Source organism: Oncorhynchus clarkii, chromosome 20 (assembly GCF_045791955.1).
Source record: "Oncorhynchus clarkii lewisi isolate Uvic-CL-2024 chromosome 20, UVic_Ocla_1.0, whole genome shotgun sequence".
Classification (NCBI taxonomy): Eukaryota; Metazoa; Chordata; class Actinopteri; order Salmoniformes; family Salmonidae; genus Oncorhynchus; species Oncorhynchus clarkii.
Genome location: NC_092166.1, coordinates 76234055 through 76254730, shown reverse-complemented (window position 1 = coordinate 76254730; position 20676 = coordinate 76234055). Strand labels below are relative to the sequence as shown.

Below are 20676 nucleotides of genomic sequence, written 5' to 3'. Positions count from 1 at the left end.
GCCATTAAGGTGTCAGATGGATTTTAAATTATAGGGGCTTTTAGAGACGGGAGTGAAATAGGTCAAATGCATTTTAAACACTGCAGATTTGTCTGTGCTTATAATACATGTTGTACAATGTTGTGTATGCAGTCCGGGTAGAGTGGAACTTTGATGTTTGTTGTTGTTGTGGCTCAGCCGAACGGTTGTTGGGGTCAGAGGTCATGAAAAGGTTATACCAAGCTGCTCTTCTCTGCAGATTGAAGTTTGTTGCAGGAAAAAAAGACGTGTCTCGGCTGAAATAACACTTTATAAGAACAAGAAGAAGAAATGGGTCTTACGTGGTGCTTGGCGAGTTTGATCTCAATGGCCTTGGGGTCTCCTACAGCCTTCCTCTGTTCGTTGAGCAGCTCTTCAGTGTTGCTCATCCAGGCCAGAAGCTCATCCAGCGCATGCTGGAACTGCCCCAGAGCCAATAGAGCTCCTTCCAGTTTGTGCTACACAGAATCAGTACAAACACGTCAGAGTCAGGTCAAAGTCACTTGGTGAAAACACTCGCCATGTGAGCGTAATGAATCTATTTTTACGGGAATGAGAGGGGAAAGGCACTTTATCAATTAGAGAAAACACAACGCAGTTCACTATTCATGTAATATACACTGTATTCTTGTCACGAGGTTCTAATTATATGTAGTCTAAATATAAAGAGACAGTTCAGAGAGGCAATCTATTTTCTTCCACAACAAAAAAGAAACAGCTTTGAATTAAGTCTGTTAATTTCACCCCCCCCCCCCTCCTCTGGTATACCTCCAGCCCTTAGCCGCACGAAGTAGGGTTGCTGATGGTGCTTCAGCACCCCAGAAAAATCCTAATAAAAGATAAATAAAACAATTCAAAAGTAGTGCCTTGCTCCAGCCCCAGTCTGACCTACCTGTCTGTTGATGATCTTTTCATCCAGGTTGTCCCAGAGCATTTTGAGCTCGGTCATGGGCTCCTGGATGGCACAACGGTCGTACTCCTCCGTCACCTTCTTCAGCAGCAGGCCCGCCTGGTGGTTCAGTCGCTCCATCTCCATCTGCAGCTGATACGCCTCACCTTTGAACTCCTGAAACACCACACAAGGGATTGCCAAGGCAACACGTCAATATAACTACAAGGTTATGATGTGCAGGAAAATTCTCAGCAAAAAAATGGTGATCAAATTAAGATCCGACATCTGTACAGGTCAAAAGCTTTATTAAAATATCACTTAGCATGGGGATAGCAAACAGTGGGTAGACATGACTTTGTTCTATGGTGACACTTATTTTTGTTCACCTCCTGTGCAAAGGTGGCTGTGTCTAAAACCATCTTCATTAACTAATCCATTGGAGAGTCACAATAGCTTTTTCTTGTTGTAGATCAAAGGAGAGAAACAGATGTTAATGTTCTATGTAGTATGACACTGTTTCTACACCGTGCTTCAATAAGAGCAGGGCACGAACTGAACATCCGTAAACACAGCTGCTGCTTGCTCTGTAATTTTGGTGGACATTAAATAAATCAACACATTCACTTGAGTGAGATCAACTGAAAGTTATTTATGATGTTTCAATCAGATACATTTTTTACATTTTATTTAACCTTTATTTAACTTAATAAATGTGGGAATCAATCAATAGTTTGGTCTAAGATTCCTCATAGCTAACGCTTTCTACATAATATGTGTCATTAATGATTATTATAATAAAAGGTGTAGAAACACAATACCTTGAGTTCTTCTATCTGTTGCTTGACAGTGTCCAGGTCTGTGCCCACAGGTGACATAGAACCCAGTTTGTGCTCCACAATGTCCACCCAGTCAAACATACCCTGTAGATAGAGGGAGTGGGTACCATTGTCAGTGGGAGAACACAATGCTAGCTTTCACATTCATAGCACTCAATCCATCAACTCTTCTTAAGTAAAAGCAACACTGTCAACGAAAAATAGATATTAGCACATGGTGAAAAATGACGGACCTCAACTGATTCACTCAAGTCTAGGAGAGGGTTGTTAATGTATAACCCAACAGTGTAAATCTAAGCCTTTTAAAACCACTGCATTACAATGGCCTCATACATCATTATAAACAATCCCAACCAATATAAACAAAACAACAACTTACAATCAATATAAGCAAACACATAAATTAATGTGATCAACATGATGTCATTACAGTTTACACTCCTAACATTAAAAACAATGCCTGTTACATGACAATGTACTTTTATCTATTAGTGCCTGGTAAACTACTCAAACTCTGTCCCTTGATTAAATCTGAGAACTACAATGCTACGTGGCAAACACTGATTAGCATTAACACATTAACATTGCTTGATTAACGGGGCAATTGATCATAAGAATAACACAAAACCACAGACACTTCGATCAACAGGAATGAAGTTGTGAACAAGTCCTGAGTAATGTGGGTGCATTTCTCTTTCTTATGAAAAACAAACAGGGGAAGCAGAGTGAAACATATTAACGAACACTAACGAAACCACAGAAGTTCTGCATTACATGCTAACAACAAGTTGCTCAGTGTTAGCCTGTGTGTTCAGTGACAGCAGGGCCATGTTCAGTCGGTAAGGAATGGTTAGATAACATTTTATCTGATCTTGACCAATAAGAACAAAGATTGTATGCCCTACTGAACAGGTCCTGATGTATGACAAAGCACTGCAGTTAATCCATAATGAACAGTAATGTACCTGCAGGCCATCCTGGAACTGTACAGCAGCTTGCATGGCCTCGTCCAGTCTGTCCACTCTCTCCTTCCATGCCTTGTTCAGAGTCTCCCACGCCAAGTTCACCTGGTGGAGAAAACAACAGAGGTCAGGGAATAGGACCAAAACACAGCAGCTGGAAACGCACACCACTCTATAGAAAAATACAAATAAAGAAACCAGGATCAAACTATATATGATTTACCATCATTACATATATCCTTATGCAAGTCAATAAGATATCTATGAGTAAAGTATCTGCCATTTTAGGTTGCCTGTCTGGAGTACTTGAGTAAAAAGTCTTCTCTTCTTTTTAAAGGTGATGTTCTGATGTCATTGATTACCTCATCAATACTCTTCTTTGTGACTGGCTTATCTGGTTCACCACAAGCAGCCATAAGCTCCGCCCCCAGGTTCCGCACCACATCAAGCTCCTCCTGTAGGCCGTCAATCTCCTCCTTGAAGCTCTGGGAGAAAAGACAACTATCAGTCCCAAGAAGTAACTAAACCTACAATCACATCAAACTGCATAGAAATGACATTGCCCATGGTATCTTGTTTGAGCTGCTCGAGTGGTTACATGTTACATGAATGTAAGAAGCTTAATTTAATAACAAGACAAAAAAAAACTGCACACTGCACTCTTAGAAATAAATATGCTATTTAGAACCAAAAAGGGTTCTGTCTCCATAGGATAACCCTTTCAAGAACCCCTTTTGGTTCCTGGTAGAACCCTTTAATTTAGAGTAGAAACTTTTTGGGTTCCATGCAGAACATTTTCCACAAGAAGGTTCTACATGGAACCCAAAAGAGTTATACCTGGAACCAAAAAGGGTTCTCCTATGGGGACAACCACAAAACCCTTTGGGAACCCTTTTTTCTAAGAGTGTAATGCTCCTAATTCCACCTTATAGTGAACATGTTCTGATGCTCCTTCACCTCCAGATACTCCTGCTGCTGTTTCACCACAGAAGGGTCGACTCCAGGCTCCTCCAGCTCCCTCAGCAGGTCCTGGGTGTCCTTGATGGTAACGATGAGGGCACAGTGGTCACACCAGAACTTGTCTGCCAGGTCCATGACATCCAGCAGCTTGGCCTCCCTCTCCTCCATCAGGGCATGGATCTCATTCCAGGTGAACACCATCCGATCCAGCTTGTCTTGCACAGCTTGGAGACACGGAGAAGAAATAACAGTATTATTTATTTAGGCCTTCAATCCTCAACACCAACCATTCTGTAATATGGTGTGGTGTCTGGCAGCTTGAGGCTAGGTCTTTAGCTAACTCATGTATTTGGCTGGAGAGAGAACTTCAGCTGATTTTCATTGGCAGCAAATGTAGCAGTCCAGTTATTGGCAGCTAATGTAGAAGTACAGCTAGCCATCCAAACCATACACATCAACTACAGCTGAAGAGGGAAAACAATTGGTTGATCTGTAGTAGTGTGAGGTTACAGTTATGCACTGTACAGTGTTTCCAAACATCACCAAAACTAGCGGTGCTAACAAGCCTTCCCCCAATGATAGGTACAGGGAAACAGCAGCCAATACCTTTAGCAGATATGTCCTTGTCAGCTCCCGCTGAGCGAGCAATCATCTCTTCGCCGCGCTGCTTGAGCGTGTCGTAGGACGGCTGCAGTTTCTCCAGGTCTGCAGACACAACCTTGTTCTCTGTGATCTGCTCCCTGATCTTCTCCACCTCCACAGAAATGGAGGGAGGCTGACGCAGGCGCTCAGCGATCCGTTCCAGGGACTCTAGCATGGGCTCGATCTTGTCATGGAACTGGGAGGAGATTGACATGGTCAAACTGGCTGCCTGGATCTAAACAATCCACATCTAAGTATCAAATTGTATTTATCCAAAGTGCTTTATTTGGTGAAATACTAAGGGTTAAGAGATTAAGAGACTTAATCATTCAGCCACAAGAATGAGCATTCTACTACAGCAATGATGATTACATGTACCTGGAAGGACTACCCAAACAACTAACCATCCACCCACCCACATCTATTTTCAAAGTGTGAACAATCAATCAACATAGGAAAACAGGACCATTGTCTACTCAAATATAGAGATGCAACCCTGTTGACCTCAACTGACAGGTGAAATCCATTCTGTCTGAACCAGACGTGCCCTGCCGCCACCCTCAGTATTTTTGTCCTGTTTTCAAAGGAAGGATATGAATAATGTTTCCTTTCCCTCTGAGGCCGCCAGACACATGATAAGGACTTTTATCATGCCGTTTCAGCCTCAGAATTCTTTAGAGCTATGTCATTAATTTGGCACTTCATCAAACAATCCCATCCTAAACACTTTTCGAAAACATCCTTTTATCTCCAATCAGTTGCAGTAAGTGAAATAACATAAGCCGTCATAAGACCAAAGTCAAACTCACATGCGTGTGCGTCCTTAACATACACAATAAAAAGCTCTACAGGTCTATGATGTTGACGGCACGTCAAGGTCCATCTTGCGAAATACATTTTTATTTTAACGGGATTTCTAGCTGTATAAACAAGGGATACATCAAATAAATAGTGAACGTGTGAACGTGTGTTACCTGTGTGGATTTGGAGATGGCCTCATCCAGAGTGAAGGCCCTCTGTTTGACGTCAGCCTTGAGCTGGGCGTACAGCAGGTCTGTGGCTGTGTACTTCTCCCTGATAGCGACCCCCGCCACAGGACTCAGCTCCAGTAGCTGGGGACCTGTCTTGTTCATCTTGTCGATGTAGGGCTTGTGCTCAGCAATCAGCTCTCGCATTTGCTGTGGTGGATATATGACATTGTCAGTCAGAGAAACACCAAAACATTGAGAGAATTTCCCCTACAGCTTTCTAACACTCAAATCATCCTTTGTCCATTTCCTTCATTGGTGTTACGATGATCTTAGTGCTATGAAGTTTTGTTGGACACTCTCCTGTGTTCCCACAAACAATAGTATGAAAATCCTGTGGCACAGATACAGCTAATAGGCTTTAAGTTGGGCTCACCCTGAGCTCCTCCTGCTGCTGTCGGAGAGCTTCGTACTCGATGGACGCCAATGGGAGCTGGCTGAAACTGGTGCGGGTCTCCTGGAGCCAGGGCCACAGCTCCTCGTAAGTCTCCCAGAACTGGCCAGCCAGAGACTGGGCTCGCTCCAGCTGCAGGCAGCGCTCCGAGTTCAGCTGACTGACAACAACATACTTCTCCAGGAGGGCCTGGATCTTGGCCTGAGAAAAATATAACGTAAAACAAGTTCATGTACTGTATGCTTCTTAAAAAAGAAAGCAAGGTAACGGCACACTCAGGTGCAACTTGATTTACTAGATAACTGACATTTCAACAGCAAGTTGCCATCCTCAGGGTCTCTGATAGAAATCTCTATCAAAGATCTGCTACATTCATGGACGCACAAGGGAGGTATTCTACCAACAACAGATGGATGTTAGGACTTCATTCCATTCTAGGACTTTTTTACCTTCAAGGCTTGCTTTTCCTCCTTGTCCTTGCTGTTCATGATGGCCTCGCCTGTTTTCACAATTCCATCCACGGCATCCTTGTGTCTCATGATGTCCATAGAGAAGCCCTGGTCAATCAGAGGAGGATATTTGGGGTTGAATGTTAACTAACACACAGTGCACACGCAGCTGCAGCACACATCACTGTTTACTGGACCTGTTTGTTTGCACAGCGGTGGTGGTGGCCAATGTCTCTACAGGCAGATATACAGTATAGATGCATGACAGACAGACTAACCTTCTGGGACTGGAGCTGGACAGTGGTTTGACAGACAGACTAACCTTCTGGGACTGGAGATGGACAGTGGTCTGACAGACAGACTAACCTTCTGGGACTGGAGCTGGACAGTGGTCTGGTCCTGTTCCAGCCTGATCTCCCCCAATGACAACATCTTCCTCTCTGCTTCAGTAAGCCAGGCTAGCTCAGTGTCAGCTGCTTGTTCAAACTGCACAGAAAACATCCCAGTATTAAAGGCCTAAGTAAAGGTAGACTCAGCAATATGATGTCATTGTACACAGTGGGGAAACCTCCTGTACCCAATGTGAGTGTGCATCAAGGGGGTTCTGGGAAGAGCTTGTAAGGCCAGTCCTGGTAGATTTCAATGGTAACAAAATATTGCTTCAAATATAAAATACATAAAAAGTTGTAAAAGAATATCTGCAGAAGTAAAACAATTAAGACATTAGGGAAGTAAAATCAACAGGTTTGGGACAATTCATCCATGATTCTTCCAAGCGATACCATAACCTATTTTCTTTAGTGTCCGTATTAAAACATATTATTTTCAATGAGCAAATAATCAGATGCAAATGTACCCACCCTCTACAACAGTTCCCAGTGTTTAATTAACAATAATGACAGAAAACAAAGCTCCCAAAGGGCACGGATGCCAAACGAGACAGGATTTCGTTTTGAAAGCAGTGGGAATAACACTTTAATAGTCCCAATCACCCAGAACGCAAATTAGCATTCTGGTCAGGGCTGGTCCCCTTTGTTGAGCAAGTTTGATGGGCTGTTCTGTTTCTGTTCATGAATTCCTGTTTACAGTCGCCAGGTACTGTGACTTTAAGTGGTGTTTCTACCTGCTGTGATTTCAGTATAGCGGCGTCTATCTGCTCCGCGTGATGTGCGATGGTGTCGCTGGTGGCCTTGTAGCGATCGTTGTCCTCTGTCACTATCTTGTCCAGGCCCTCCCGAGCCCTCCAAGGGACCAACTCCAGTAGAGAGCTGCTCACCTCGTTAAGTTTGTCCACCTGGGGCTTGTGATCCCTGGCCTCTTTCAGCAATGCCTAGTTGACATAGAGGATCCTACAGTGAGGAGTGAGCATCAATCTATCTATCCATACACTGTGTTTATAGTCATGTGATATGGCTGTCGTAAATTTACCTTGATGTTACAGCATATTCCAAGTATATGACGGACTACAACTAACATGGATCACATGGCAAATCTACATATGTGTGTTGGGCCAGTAACCAAAAGGTCACTGGTTTGAATCCCCGTGCCCACTAGGTGAAAAATCTGTTGATGTGCCCTTGATAAAGGCAATTAACCCTAATTGCTCTGGATAAGAGCATCTGCTAAATGACAAACATTTTAAAATGTCATCACGACACAAACCTAGGGTTGCTACCTAAGCCAGCTGGTCGTTCGTTCCATCCGTTCGGTTGCTAGAGACGCAACCCAGACGTTCAGTCTTTTTGTTCTGTGTCTATGGACGCGACCCAGTCGTTCAGTCTTTTTGTTCTGTATCTATGGACGCAACCCAGTCGTTCAGTCTTTTTGTTCTGTGTCTATTGACGCAACCAAGTTGTTCAGTCTTTTTGTTCTGTATCTATGGACGCAACCCAGTCGTTCAGTCTTTTGGTTCTGTATCTATGGACACGACCCAGTCGTTCAGTCTTTTTGTTCTGTATCTATGGACGCAACCCAGTCGTTCAGTCTTTTTGTTCTGTATCTATGGACGCGACCCAGTCGTTCAGTCTTTTTGTTCTGTATCTATGGACGCGACCCAGTCGTTCTAAATGCAGCCAGAATAACAGCAAAGTAGCTGCATTTGCATTTGTTTAAGCTGCTTTCTAGTGACATTTATTTGGAAACATCCATAACATTGAGCTAATGAGGCTCGATTTCACCTGGCATAGAATATGTGCTCTCTCGTCAGGACACCGTTGTTCAGAGGAGCTGGCCAACAACACAGCTAACACAATCACTTCAAACTGAAGCTGGAAAGACTGCAAACTAGCTTTGTTTTGTTTGACCTTTTCTAAATTGGCATTTCTTTGTATATATCTATAACAATGATGCCAGCTGATTCATGACTTCGACTAGCTGAGAAATGTTGCCTGCCTCTCTGTCTCATCCCGACACGCAACACGTTCATTACTATGGGACAGACGGAGATCGAATTTGAATTTTGAAACAATGTTGCAAATGTCAGAGAGACAGACAGCAAGGTTTATACAAATCTCAGCTGTTGAAAACTAAATATTAGTCTAAAAGAAATGTGTGATAATGTATTTTTATAGTGGAGATCATGTTTATAAAGGGCCTTGCTGGGCAGAGGAGACCGTGGATTGCGCAGTCAGATGGAACAGAGTAAATAGGCATTTTAACGTCATTGATTTAGCCGGTGGTAACTTGTGGAATAGACCACGGCTGGAATGCAGCTTTAACCAATCAGCATTCAGGATTAGACCCACCTGTTGTATAAAGCAACTTAATAACTAGTCTTAACTGCTCTCCCCAACAAAAAGTCAAGCAAAAGAGGCCTGTTATTACCTTCTTCCTGTCTTGTGCCTGAACGAGCTGCTCTCCTACAGGCGCCTGAGCAGCGAAGGCGGTGAGCTCAGCCTCGACATTCTCCAGCCAGGAGCTGAGGTCTTTGTGTGTGTGCTGAAGCTTGGAGGCCAGGGTCAGGGCCTGGTTCAGGGTTTGAGACACGTTACCACTCATGGAGTTGATCTCAGCGTATCTCGTCTTTATCCCGTCCAACTTGCCTTGGATGACAACCACCTCATCACCTATAGAAGGTGAAATAAGAAACATTAATTCAGATTCGTAATAATATTAACTAGGTGTAGTAATAAACATTTTGTCTCACCTGTTGTTTGTTTCAGCAGTTCCAATCCATTAGAAATGGCTTGATCAACATTCTGCTTCCTCAACTCAATGTCTTCATGTAGGGCCTGGACAAGACACAAAACCTTACCACCAACTCATCTGACACAATCAGCATTGGGAACCAAGAAGGAATGGGACTTTTCCACACAAACTATACAAAATGAACTGAACTGAAAGTAACAAAGTATCTAGGTGTAATTCAAAATAACTTCAAAACGCTGTAAATGGTTAAAGAATGAGTGAATGTTGGGCCTGAGGAGCAGTGTGAGGGTAGTAGTACCAGCTGTTCTGCACACTGCTTTTCCAGCACGTCCGTCTTGTAGTCTTTGACGGACACTTCGCTCAGCCTAGTGTGTACTTCGTTGAGCCAGTTCATGAGGGCCACCTCGTCTTCTCCAAAGAGCTGGGCGTTGGCCAGAGCCTGCTGCAGCATCTCAGCCTTCCTCCTACAACGCTCCTGCAGCTCTACATAACTAGCCTGGCTGGAGTCCAGCTTAGACTGCACCAGCTCCTTATCGTCCACTGAGCTGACTAGCTTCAGCATCTGACCCAGGTTGACGGCCTGAACCAGGTCTTTACAGTGACCCGTTATCTCCTCCTCTAATACCTGACCACATCACAACCATGCATGGAACACACCAGAGGGATAAACAAAAAACACACAAACAAACACAACGTGTGGGGGGGGGGGGGGGGGATGAATACTGAACCCATAAAAAACTCAAAATGTATGATGCTAATCATGATAGAAACAACAATACATGAGAAACTGAAAACAAGGGAATGGGCAACTGATAAGTAACATCAGTGACTGAAACATGAGTTATCGTACCTTGTGCTGGGAGATCTGCTCTTCCAACTTGGAGGTCTGTGTGCCAATAGGTTCAGCTTTGGCCAAGTGTTTCTCTGTGGCAGAGAGCCACTCAGACAGCGGCTCCAGTGTCTCATGGAACTGCTGAGCCACAACCAGAATGCTCTTCAGCTGTTTGTGCCTACATTACCCAGCATGCCAAGAGAGAACAGAAGAAGAGGGACAGGTAGTGATGAGACAGGTTCCCTCCCCTCAACTAAAGTCTGGCCTGGATGCCAAGATACTGGATGCCAAGGTACTGGTCTCCTCAAAGACCTCTGTCTATCTCCAGATAACGCAATTGAAGTATTATACCTAACAACTGTCATTTAGGGATGGTGGGGGAGAGTCGATTAATTCTGTCTTTAGGGCACTTATCCAGAATGCAACACCTTTGTCTGTATTGTCCAAAATTGAATCTCCACTTCAATAATCTTTTAAATGACAAACACGTTACTTAAATTAATCTCTCAGGGAAGTTTGACAAAATAGTGTTAGAAAATATGGGTATAAGATTTCAGGTGGTTGTGTAGACAGACCTGTTCTCAGCCTTCTTCAGCAGAGCGTCCCACCTCTGCCCCAGGCACTCAATCTCCTTGCCCACCTTCTCCTTGTCCACGGACTCTGCTCCCAGCTCCGCAACCTTCCCTCCCTCCTTCTTAATCAGCTCCACTGTGGGTCTGCGGTCATCCAGCAGCCTCTGGAGGAGCTGTTCAGGACAAACAAAGTCGAAGAAGTTACAAGGCCCATTCAACATGCTTCAAGGACAATTACCGCTTTCAGGGAAACCCGTAAATGTAAAGGCCTTGCATACATTCAACAGAAGCTTAAGGATAACCCTTAATAATGCTCCACAATGGATGCCAATAAAAAAGATTCATGGCTAAATCATTAAAGCCTACATGGATTCTCTGAATGGGTTTGAATGTAGCAGCTACTGCTGTTTGTTCATCAGTTATCTATTGGCTTACTATCTGCTCCTGGATCTGTGCCTTGACAACTTTGAACTCGGCAGACGGAGGTTTCTGATTGGACACCAGGTCCTCTGTGTCCGTCAGCCAGCTGAGTAGGGACTCCAGGGCATCCTGGAATCTCCCACAATGCAACAGGGCCTCGTGCAGCTGCACTGACCGCTCTGCAATCTATGGAAGACCATATAAATATAGGCATGACAGATATTATGATATAGGAGGTAATTATTATGGTCAAGTAAAAGTAATGTTCAGAAGCTATCATTCATATTGCATAACATTAAGCAAGAATACAAGGGAGTATTATTCATGAACTAAAGTTTGACCTCTTTCACCTAGGTAAAAAGCAATAAAGACCAGACTGTGAAGTAGAGGAATAAGCCAAAGACGGGCTAACCTTTTTGTTGAGAGTGTTCCATCGTGTGTTGACATCCTCCAGGTCATGTTCAAGGCCCTTGGTGCTGGTGCCTTTGTCAGCGTTCTGGATCAAGCCTTGGCCCAGCCAGTTAATGTCTTGCAACTGGCCCTGCAGTGGATCAACCTCTTTCTGGAATACCTGTGGCCAGAGATAATACAGTTGAAATAATGAGATAATATGAAAATAAAAGCTGTATTACCAGACGCAGGACAACTTAGAGCGGATGAGAGATCATGTTTTATCTCAATAAGACAGGTGATGTCAGAGGTTCATAAGGGTAAGACAAAACAAGATATGTTTGATGTTGCTTGTAAAACAATATTCCTACCCTACGTTTTAAGAGCGCTCCCAGGAATGCATTAGTTGCTTTCAAGGTTATCTGGTCGTTATCCAAATTGGACTGATTTAAGTCCTTGATTCATGCTATACATTTGCATTTTAAAATTTCCACTGTAGAAGATAAGACATTCCATTATTTTACCAAATCTAGCAATTGACAGGATATTTAAAACATTTCAGATATCTCTGTTTGCCTATACCACTTCTCTCTGAGACAACCTCGGAGAGTGGAACGTTTATTGAAACGTATTGGTTATTTGTGAGCCAACAAAGACAAGTCATACTGGATTATCAGCTAGGCACTTTGATTGTCCACAATCAACAATAATGTTGAGAAAATGCAGCTGAGTATTCAATATTTTTTTGACAGTCCCTGAAGACTGATTGTATACACAGGCTGATGACTTAGGCCACATGCTGGCATAACAACAACCTATTTCTGACTGGTCAGCACTGCAGCTTCTAGAACGGAATGCAGGGAAATCAGTTGGTGCACAGCTGTGTAGGAACACACCAGACAGACACACAGGGCAGGCTGACTGACTGACTAAACTCAATTCAGACCTAATGCAATCTGATAAACAAGGAACGCCCTGAGCCAGCCCAAAGCCAGCCCAGAGCCAGCCCAGAGCCAGCACAGAGCCAGCCCAGAGCCAGCCTAGAGCCAGCACAGAGCCAACCCAGAGCCAGCACAGAGCCAGCCCAGAGCCAGCACAGAGCCAACCTAGAGCCAGCCCAAAGCCAGCCCAGAGCCGGGCCAGAGCCAGCACAGAGCCAACCCAGAGCCAGCCCAGAGCCAGCACAGAGCCAACCCAGAGCCAGCCCAAAGCCAGCCCAGAGCCAGCCCAGAGCCAGCCCAGAGCCAGCACAGAGCCAACCCAGAGCCAGCACAGAGCCAACCCAACACTAATAAAAAGTGCCATATCTATCAAACAAGATGCGTATTTATTTGGCCCAGTTGAAGATAGAAACAGGAGGAGACTATTTTTGGGTACCTGGGGGGAGGCAAAACCCATGAGGTCCATTTCGGGAAATGCGGCTATAGCAGTTAACAGGCTGTCGATCTCGTCGTCCCTTATTTCTTGATACGCCCGTGGCTCACTGCCATTGGCCAAGCAAGCCTCCCTTTCCACTGACAACAGGAAGTCCTCCAGGTCCTCTATGCTGTATTTCCGTGGTTCAATAGCTCCGTGGTGTTGCAAGTCAAACGGTTTAACACCCATATTCTGCCTATACTCTGACCGCAGCCCAGAACTCACATAGGGCTCTGGCTGTGTGACGACCACACTGACTAACTCACAGTCTGACTGATAGGACATGTCCTCTTGCAGCTCGGCGGTGGGGAGCTCATCATAGCTTGCTAGCGTCCTATAGACTCCATTTTGGACCCTACTGGCTGACCTCGAGGACCGTCTCCTGCCAGTCGAGTCCCTACTGTTTGATCTTGAGGAGCGCCTGCCTGTGGAGTCCCTGTATTCTCCATTAGTGATGGTCAAATCTGTTTCACTCAGGTCTGTCACACAGGTGTCATTCCCCTCCTGGGACTCCCGTACAGGGTAGTTTCTCTGTCCTGGGTGGTACAGTAGCATGGGTATGTTGTCCCTGACAGGGGGAAAGGGGAACTCCTCCTGCCCTGAGCTGAGGGAGCGGCCTGGCTTCAGCTCCCCAGACATGTGCATGGCTTCAGAGGAGGAGAGGCTCCTGGTGCCTGGTTTCCTGGAGGCCCGGTTAGAGTGGCGCTCCCTCTCTGCGGTGGGGCTGCACAGGCCCGAGTCCTCCTCTGAAGTCAGGGAGTTGGTGACACTCCGTCCCCTCCTGCCACGGGCCAGACCATGGCTCAACCTATCCACTCCGTCTGAACACATGGTGCCACCGCGACTGGCGTACTCCCCTTCATTAGTGGGGGCGAATGTCTTCCAAGAGCACCGGTGGTGCGGGTGCTCCTTCTTCTTCTCCCCTCCCTGCCCCAGATGAGGCTTAGAGAGCACTGTCCCCGCTCCCCTGATGACGTCACCGTTGAGTTTCAGCCCATCAAAGACGGCACACTCCATCCTGGATACCTCACGGCTGCGGAGCTCAAATGCGCTGGAGGAGGTGAGGACTCCGTTGCCACACAGGCTGCTCATGTCCAGGATGCGCTGTGTGTAGGGTGGGGTACCACTGAAGTGCCTGGAAGCCAGGCTGCCCTTTGAGCCACAGTCAATCTGCTCGTTGAGGCGGACAGTGTCGTAGATGGATCTCTGGGGAACGTAGCAGTCATCAATGTTTAGGTCCTCCTCCTCCCCTTTGCCCACACAGGAGGGGTTCTGGCGGAGGCAGTCTGGTCTGCTAAGACGTTTCCCCATCTTAAATCCAACTGCACTGACTCAGAGATAATACAATAATAATAATACCCAAAATGTACTAATGTGGTTTCATTGCAATTATTTGCTGCAAAAGCAACAAGCCCCCCAGAAATAATGAAAGTACATATTCTATACACACAGACCTAACACAGACCTCCCAATCGTGATAATTCAAACAGCTAAAATAATGGACCTCAATAACACATATCACCCTCAGTCAGAATGGACCACAATAACACTAGAGACACATATCACCCTCAGTCAGAATGGACCACAATAACACTAGAGACACATATCACCCTCAGTCAGAATGGACCACAATAACACTAGAGACACATATCACCCTCAGTCAGAATGGACCTCAATAACACTAGAGACACATATCACCCTCAGTCAGAATGGACCACAATAACACTAGAGACACATATCACCCTCAGTCAGAATGGACCACAATAACACTAGAGACACATATCACCCTAAGTCAGAATGGACCACAATAACACTAGAGACACATATCACCCTCAGTCAGAATGGACCACAATAACACTAGAGACACATATCACCCTCAGTCAGAATGGACCACAATAACACTAGAGACACATATCACCCTCAGTCAGAATGGACCACAATAACACTAGAGACACATATCACCCTCAGTCAGAATGGACCACAATAACACTAGAGACACATATCACCCTCAGTCAGAATGGACCTCAATAACATTAGAGACACATATCACCCTCAGTCAGAATGGACCTCAATAACACTAGAGACACATATCACCCTCAGTCAGAATGTGCACAGGCTGTGCAATCGGTATCTGGAACAACACAGAACCAGTCTGTCCATTGAGTCACCTGTCCTCAAAGAATTCCCTACTTGGTGCTGTTCTCCCCATTGTCAAAACATCATTATAATTGTTCTTTGCCCGTCCGTCCTTTGCTCCACTATAAACATCCCTTAAAAGTGTTCCTTTTCTCCCTCAAATATCTCTGGTATCCATGTAGGCTGAGGGAGAGCTTCAGTGCAAAGTGGCATATCCTGATATAAATCCACAGGGCTCTATGAAAACAAAGGGCGATCTGAGAGGAGAGCCGGTGCCCTGCATCTCTGGTGGTTCGCCCTACAATGACAGACACCCTCCTGGCTGCAGGCCCCGCCCCCGCTCTCTCATTATTCAGGCAACATCTGCCACTGAGGGCTGCTCCGGCACATGTTGATTGGTCAGACACTTGACCCTTTTTTTTCTCTTTGAATTCTCCCCTTCTGGCTCCACGGTCCATATGACTTAACTTCTTAGTCATCTTCTGTGTCCTGGCACCATCTCTCTCTCTCTCTCTCTCTCTCTCTCTCTCTCTCTCTCTCTCTCTCTCTCTCTCTCTCTCTCCTAAGGAAGAAAAAAATAAAACACCAGACCAGCAGGCAGCTGCAGCTCCCACTTTGATGACATCACTGGTGACATCACCGCAGTGCTGAAATAGATCTCAATGTTTTTATTTTTTCCTCTGTTCTCTCTCCGTTGTTTTCCTGTGGATGGTTGCTGTGGACCCTGCAGATATTCTTAATTACTCTGGAATGCTGAGGGAGGCACAGGTCCCAGGTAATTTAACACCCACAGCTCTGCCAAGCCCATGTCATGGTGTGGCTTTTTTATGGCGAGTGACCCGGTTCGGGTGAGAGAAGAAAGGGGGAATGAGAGAGAGAGAGATAATGAGAGGAATTCATTTTGTGTTTATTGAACTGTGTGCAGCACAGAAGGCTGATAACAGACAGAGAGGCGTTGAACCATCATAACTCCTTCCACCACCAGCCCTCTCCGTGGTTGAGAGGAGAAAGAACGGGGGAACGGAAGGCTGATAAAGATTGATAAGCGGTTAAAGAGATCTGTGGGGTTTAGAGAAAGGATATTCAGCAGCTGAATCCCACATACTTTTGACATAATCAAGACATTGAATTAAGAGAGTGTTCCTCTCTTTGCCCTTCCTCTTTCCAGGGACCAACGCTGTTTCAGTTCTCCATGCCCACGCTCACTGGTTTGTCATATCCAATGGGATTTTAGTAAACTGGGATATTGATCTAAGAATTATGACAAATGGGTCATAATAAGATTTTAAAAAATGTATACTATGACAGCGACTTCCCTCTATAAAAAATGCCCATTCCAACTGACATAGGATAGACATCAACCAATACAAATGACTTGCATATATCCCTCGAAACATATAGAGAGCACTTACACAGAACTCTTAGTATATTCACAAGGACAGGCTATTCGGACCAAAGGTTGCAGAAGGGCCACATTTTTTTGAGACATGAAATATCTCTTTCAACGGAGCTGCTCATCAGTCACAACAACGGGTGTGAATGAAACGAAAACCATTATCAAGGACTAGACAAATCATTGAGACAAATTCAAAAGCGTATTTTGCTTGTGTATAAGAGTAACTAAAAAACACAGGAATAAATGAATCTCTCCAATGTCTTAGGTGAATCACAATCGCAACACACAACGGAAAAATGCAATGTGTCACCATAAAAAGTGCCCTGCCGTCCCAGAAAAACAATGTGTAGCTAACCAACTCAGATCCTTCTGGGACATTTCACGTTCCACCTTGGGGAGAGTGTATCATGGCTGAGGTAAGTGAGTAAGCTAGGCTACAGGATGAGGTCTCCCCAACGGCCCTTTTCCCCTCATCACCTTCAGTGAGAGGAATAGCTATGATTCAGGAGGTTGACATTCCTTTTAGGTTCACAGGAGACACTGATGTTATGTCTGAGTAGAAGCAGTAAAAAGAGGCCCTCGCACGTCTCCCATCTCCCCAACCCCCAGCAGGTATTGTCAGCTGAGCTGAGCTCACACTAACTATCATGAAGGCCTACATACACCAATCGTCCCCAGCAAACCTTCCAGATCTCCTGAACAACCATAAGAGTGAAACCATGGTCTCGGGAGCCCTGACCTAAAATCAGTTCACTGACAGTATTGCTACCTTTTTATGTTTATTTCATTCACAACAGCTGCCAATGAAACCCCACAATACACCAAGTACCAGATCTACAAAGACACAGAGCAGGATTATTATAGACTACATGAAACCCCTATTCACATGGCAGACATCAAATTCTGCTCTGGTCTCGGTCTCGTCTGTGTCCACAGGTTTCCGAGCTTCAAACCGGTTTTAAGAAATACCTTGTGCTGTAATGGAATTAACTAGGGGTCTTTTGTGATTCCTTATTCCCAGGGAACTTTTTTCTCAGAGAGACAAACTAGTGGCATGAATGAGTACAGCGTTGATTTTCCACTAGCAGCTGACGTGTCTGTGTGCAGGCCTACCCAACGAGACAGAGAGCGGACAATGAAAGGGTGAGAGGGTGAGAACAACCAGCATGGAACAAGTTGCTCAGCAACAGCTGGTAGTATTTCACATTATGGAATGGTTCATGGTTACCAGTCAAACCCTCTTAACTTGCACAAATATACATTATTTAAATTCCAGCTACCATTCAGACCATTAAATTACAGGTCTACTAGACCTATAATTTGATATGACATTTATTTATGTAAAGGCTGATGTTTGTGAATGTACAACATTAAATGAATTCCTTAGATGTGTGTAATGCTGTACTATGAAACATGTAATACAATGTTTTGTTATGGCGCGTTCAGCCCATGAACAACCATTCAAATGGTCCCAGTCTGAATATAGGTGAATCCCCCTCCAACTCTCACGGCATTTACAGGCTTTTAGAGCGCTTTCTTTCCAGCTACAAGTCTTGGTCATGAGTATCCCTGTTTTACTCATCACTGATATTTCAACAAAATATAATATTATGACACAATGATGCTGTTGTTGGTGTTTTATTTACATTCCCTCTCCTCTCTCGTGTTAAAATAAAGTGTTTTATAAAATAATTGTTGTTTAATTATATACAGAGCCTACTGTAAATGATTGTTTTTATACATCCAAGCTACATGGTGTAAATCCAAGAGAAACTAGACTGAGGAGAGAAAAACTGTAAATACAAAAAAAAAACAACAGTGTTGAATGAGTACAATCTCCTCGTAGTGGTTCATGTGTTCGTTGGAGAAGGAGTCTGTGGAGGTCTGTATGTGTACGGGAATGAAGTTTCCACTGCAGGAATATCGTTTCTGGCTACTGTTCTGGCTCCCTTTCCATCTCCGTAGAACCCAGACAACCCTACTGGATATTGTTGATGTTAACAGCAGTGATATGACATACGGTAATCAAGTCAAATCAAATTTGATTGGTCACATACACATGGTTAGCAGATGTTAATGCGAGTGTAGCGAAATGGCACCTCAAGATGTTCCACAGCCAGAAACGTAAAGCCCTGTGTAGTGTTAAATTCAACAAGGGGAAAGTTCAGGGAAGTAGACACAGAAACGTAAAGCCCTGTGTAGTGTTAAATTCAACAAGGGGAAAGTTCAGGGAAGTAGACACAGAAAAGTAAAGCCCTGTGTAGTGTTAAATTCAACAAGGGGAAAGTTCAGGGAAGTAGACACAGAAACGTAAAGCCCTGTGTAGTGTCTCCTGACCCCTCCTGTCTCAGCCTCCAGTATTTATGCTGCAGTAGTTTATGTGTCGGGGGGCTGGGGTCAGTTTGTTATATCCGGAGTACTTCTCCTGTCCTATTCGGTGTCCTGTGTGAATCTAAGTGTGCGTTCTCTAATTCTCTCCTTCTCTCTTTCTTTCTCTCTCTCGGAGGACCTGAGCCCTAGGACCATGCCCCAGGACTACCTGACATGATGACTCCTTGCTGTCCCCAGTCCACCTGGCCGTGCTGCTGCTCCAGTTTCAACTGACCTGAGCCCTAGGACCATGCCCCAGGACTACCTGACATGATGACTCCTTGCTGTCCCCAGTCCACCTGATCGTGCTGCTGCTCCAGTTTCAACTGTTCTGCCTTATTATTATTCGACCATGCTGGTCATTTATGAACATTTGAACATCTTGGCCATGTTCTGTTATAATCTCCACCCGGCACAGCCAGAAGAGGACTGGCCACCCCACATAGCCTGGTTCCTCTCTAGGTTTCTTCCTAGGTTTTGGCCTTTCTAGGGAGTTTTTCCTAGCCACCGTGCTTCTACACCTGCATTGCTTGCTGTTTGGGGTTTTAGGCTGGGTTTCTTTACAGCACTTTGAGATATCAGCTGATGTAGGAAGGGCTATATAAATACATTTGATTTGATTTGATTTGTAGTGTTAAATTCAACAAGGGGAAAGTTCAGGGAAGTAGACACAGAAACGTCAGACACACCATCTAAACACATCCACAGACAGACTTTAAGACTCCATGTCCGCTTCTTTCAAACACATAGGAGGAGAAACAAATGCCCAAACACCAGTCAATTAGCAGGTAGGGCTATATAATGAGACAAAGCACTTGTTCCCTCTCATGCCAACGAGTGAGTGACCACTGACCAGGCCATTCTTAAAGGGGAGGAGAAGGAAAGGGAGAGGGGAGTAGGAGTCAGTTACCCCGAGCCACTGCAACATATAACATCCCACTGGTCCCAAGCTGGCCCCTGGGTCGCCTGTCACCCACCCACCACAATGGCTGCTGGGCCAGTGAGAGCTCTTTTGTCTGGACCAGATGCTCAGCGACATACTGAGGGATCCACAGACGGAGGGTCACGCACAAGGCCACCAGGCCCAGCAGAAACCTAGAGAGCCCCTGCTGTTTAACTTCCAATACCACTGGTCCCGTGTGGCTCAGTTGGTAGAGCATGGCACTTACAATGCCAGGGTTGTTGGTTCGATTCCCACGGGGGACCAGTATAAACAAATCTGAAATCTCACTATTGTGAGTCGCTCTGGATAAGAGCATCTGCATCTGCTTAATGACTCAAATGTAAGATGGGTTAACGCAGCATCCCCAAAATAATTTATTGCATGAAGAAAGTCACAGGGATTTATTTCCAGAGAGGACAACAGAGGCATAGGGGGTGTATGGGAGGGTTCAGACACACCAATAGTGTTTGCTGGCCAAGCGTACTTAGGAAGTGTGCACCAATGTTACATGTTGAATAGAGTGAAAAATGTCATCAGTCACATGGCTACAGTGGGTGGTCCCTAAAACACAGCGTGCTGAAACGATCGACAGACGAATGCTAGATCCACATTTTCTGCGAGCCTTGAAATGGTCAAATGGTGTAATGGTTTTCTAATGCACTTTGTTTATTGATGTGTTGTGTCGTTACTGTTTACCTGCTTTTAAAGTACTTGGATTTAATGTGGTACCTATTTTACTCCAAGTGTTACAAGAGGCTGTCAGACACTACGTAATGATATGTGTTATTAATGGTTATTTTAGGGCAGTGCTGTATGTAAGGATGATATCTCTCTGGCAGGGTTATGTCATCTAGTTGAGTGGTGGGGCTGGTG

The 20676-nt window shown here is 44.9% G+C and overlaps 1 protein-coding gene and 1 non-coding gene across 2 annotated transcripts in view; one reads left to right on the top strand and one right to left on the bottom strand.

The window, feature by feature from the left end:
- LOC139376916 (dystonin) overlaps positions 1 to 20676 on the bottom strand; it is a 195659-nt gene that overhangs the window by 24280 nt on the left and 150703 nt on the right. The window contains exons 59-77 of the mRNA XM_071119911.1: positions 11565 to 11723; positions 11168 to 11338; positions 10736 to 10905; positions 10179 to 10338; positions 9627 to 9953; positions 9327 to 9411; positions 9005 to 9246; positions 7305 to 7511; positions 6548 to 6667; positions 6182 to 6289; positions 5715 to 5933; positions 5285 to 5488; positions 4275 to 4506; positions 3666 to 3892; positions 3071 to 3193; positions 2712 to 2813; positions 1729 to 1830; positions 911 to 1084; positions 321 to 476 (exon numbers count right to left, since the gene is read on the bottom strand). Of these exons, the coding sequence (XP_070976012.1) occupies positions 321 to 476; positions 911 to 1084; positions 1729 to 1830; positions 2712 to 2813; positions 3071 to 3193; positions 3666 to 3892; positions 4275 to 4506; positions 5285 to 5488; positions 5715 to 5933; positions 6182 to 6289; positions 6548 to 6667; positions 7305 to 7511; positions 9005 to 9246; positions 9327 to 9411; positions 9627 to 9953; positions 10179 to 10338; positions 10736 to 10905; positions 11168 to 11338; positions 11565 to 11723 (3288 nt within the window). The remainder of the gene's footprint in view (positions 1 to 320; positions 477 to 910; positions 1085 to 1728; positions 1831 to 2711; positions 2814 to 3070; positions 3194 to 3665; positions 3893 to 4274; positions 4507 to 5284; positions 5489 to 5714; positions 5934 to 6181; positions 6290 to 6547; positions 6668 to 7304; positions 7512 to 9004; positions 9247 to 9326; positions 9412 to 9626; positions 9954 to 10178; positions 10339 to 10735; positions 10906 to 11167; positions 11339 to 11564; positions 11724 to 20676) is intronic.
- trnav-uac (transfer RNA valine (anticodon UAC)) lies at positions 19992 to 20067 on the top strand. The gene has a single exon. It is a non-coding gene; the product is annotated as a tRNA-Val (tRNA).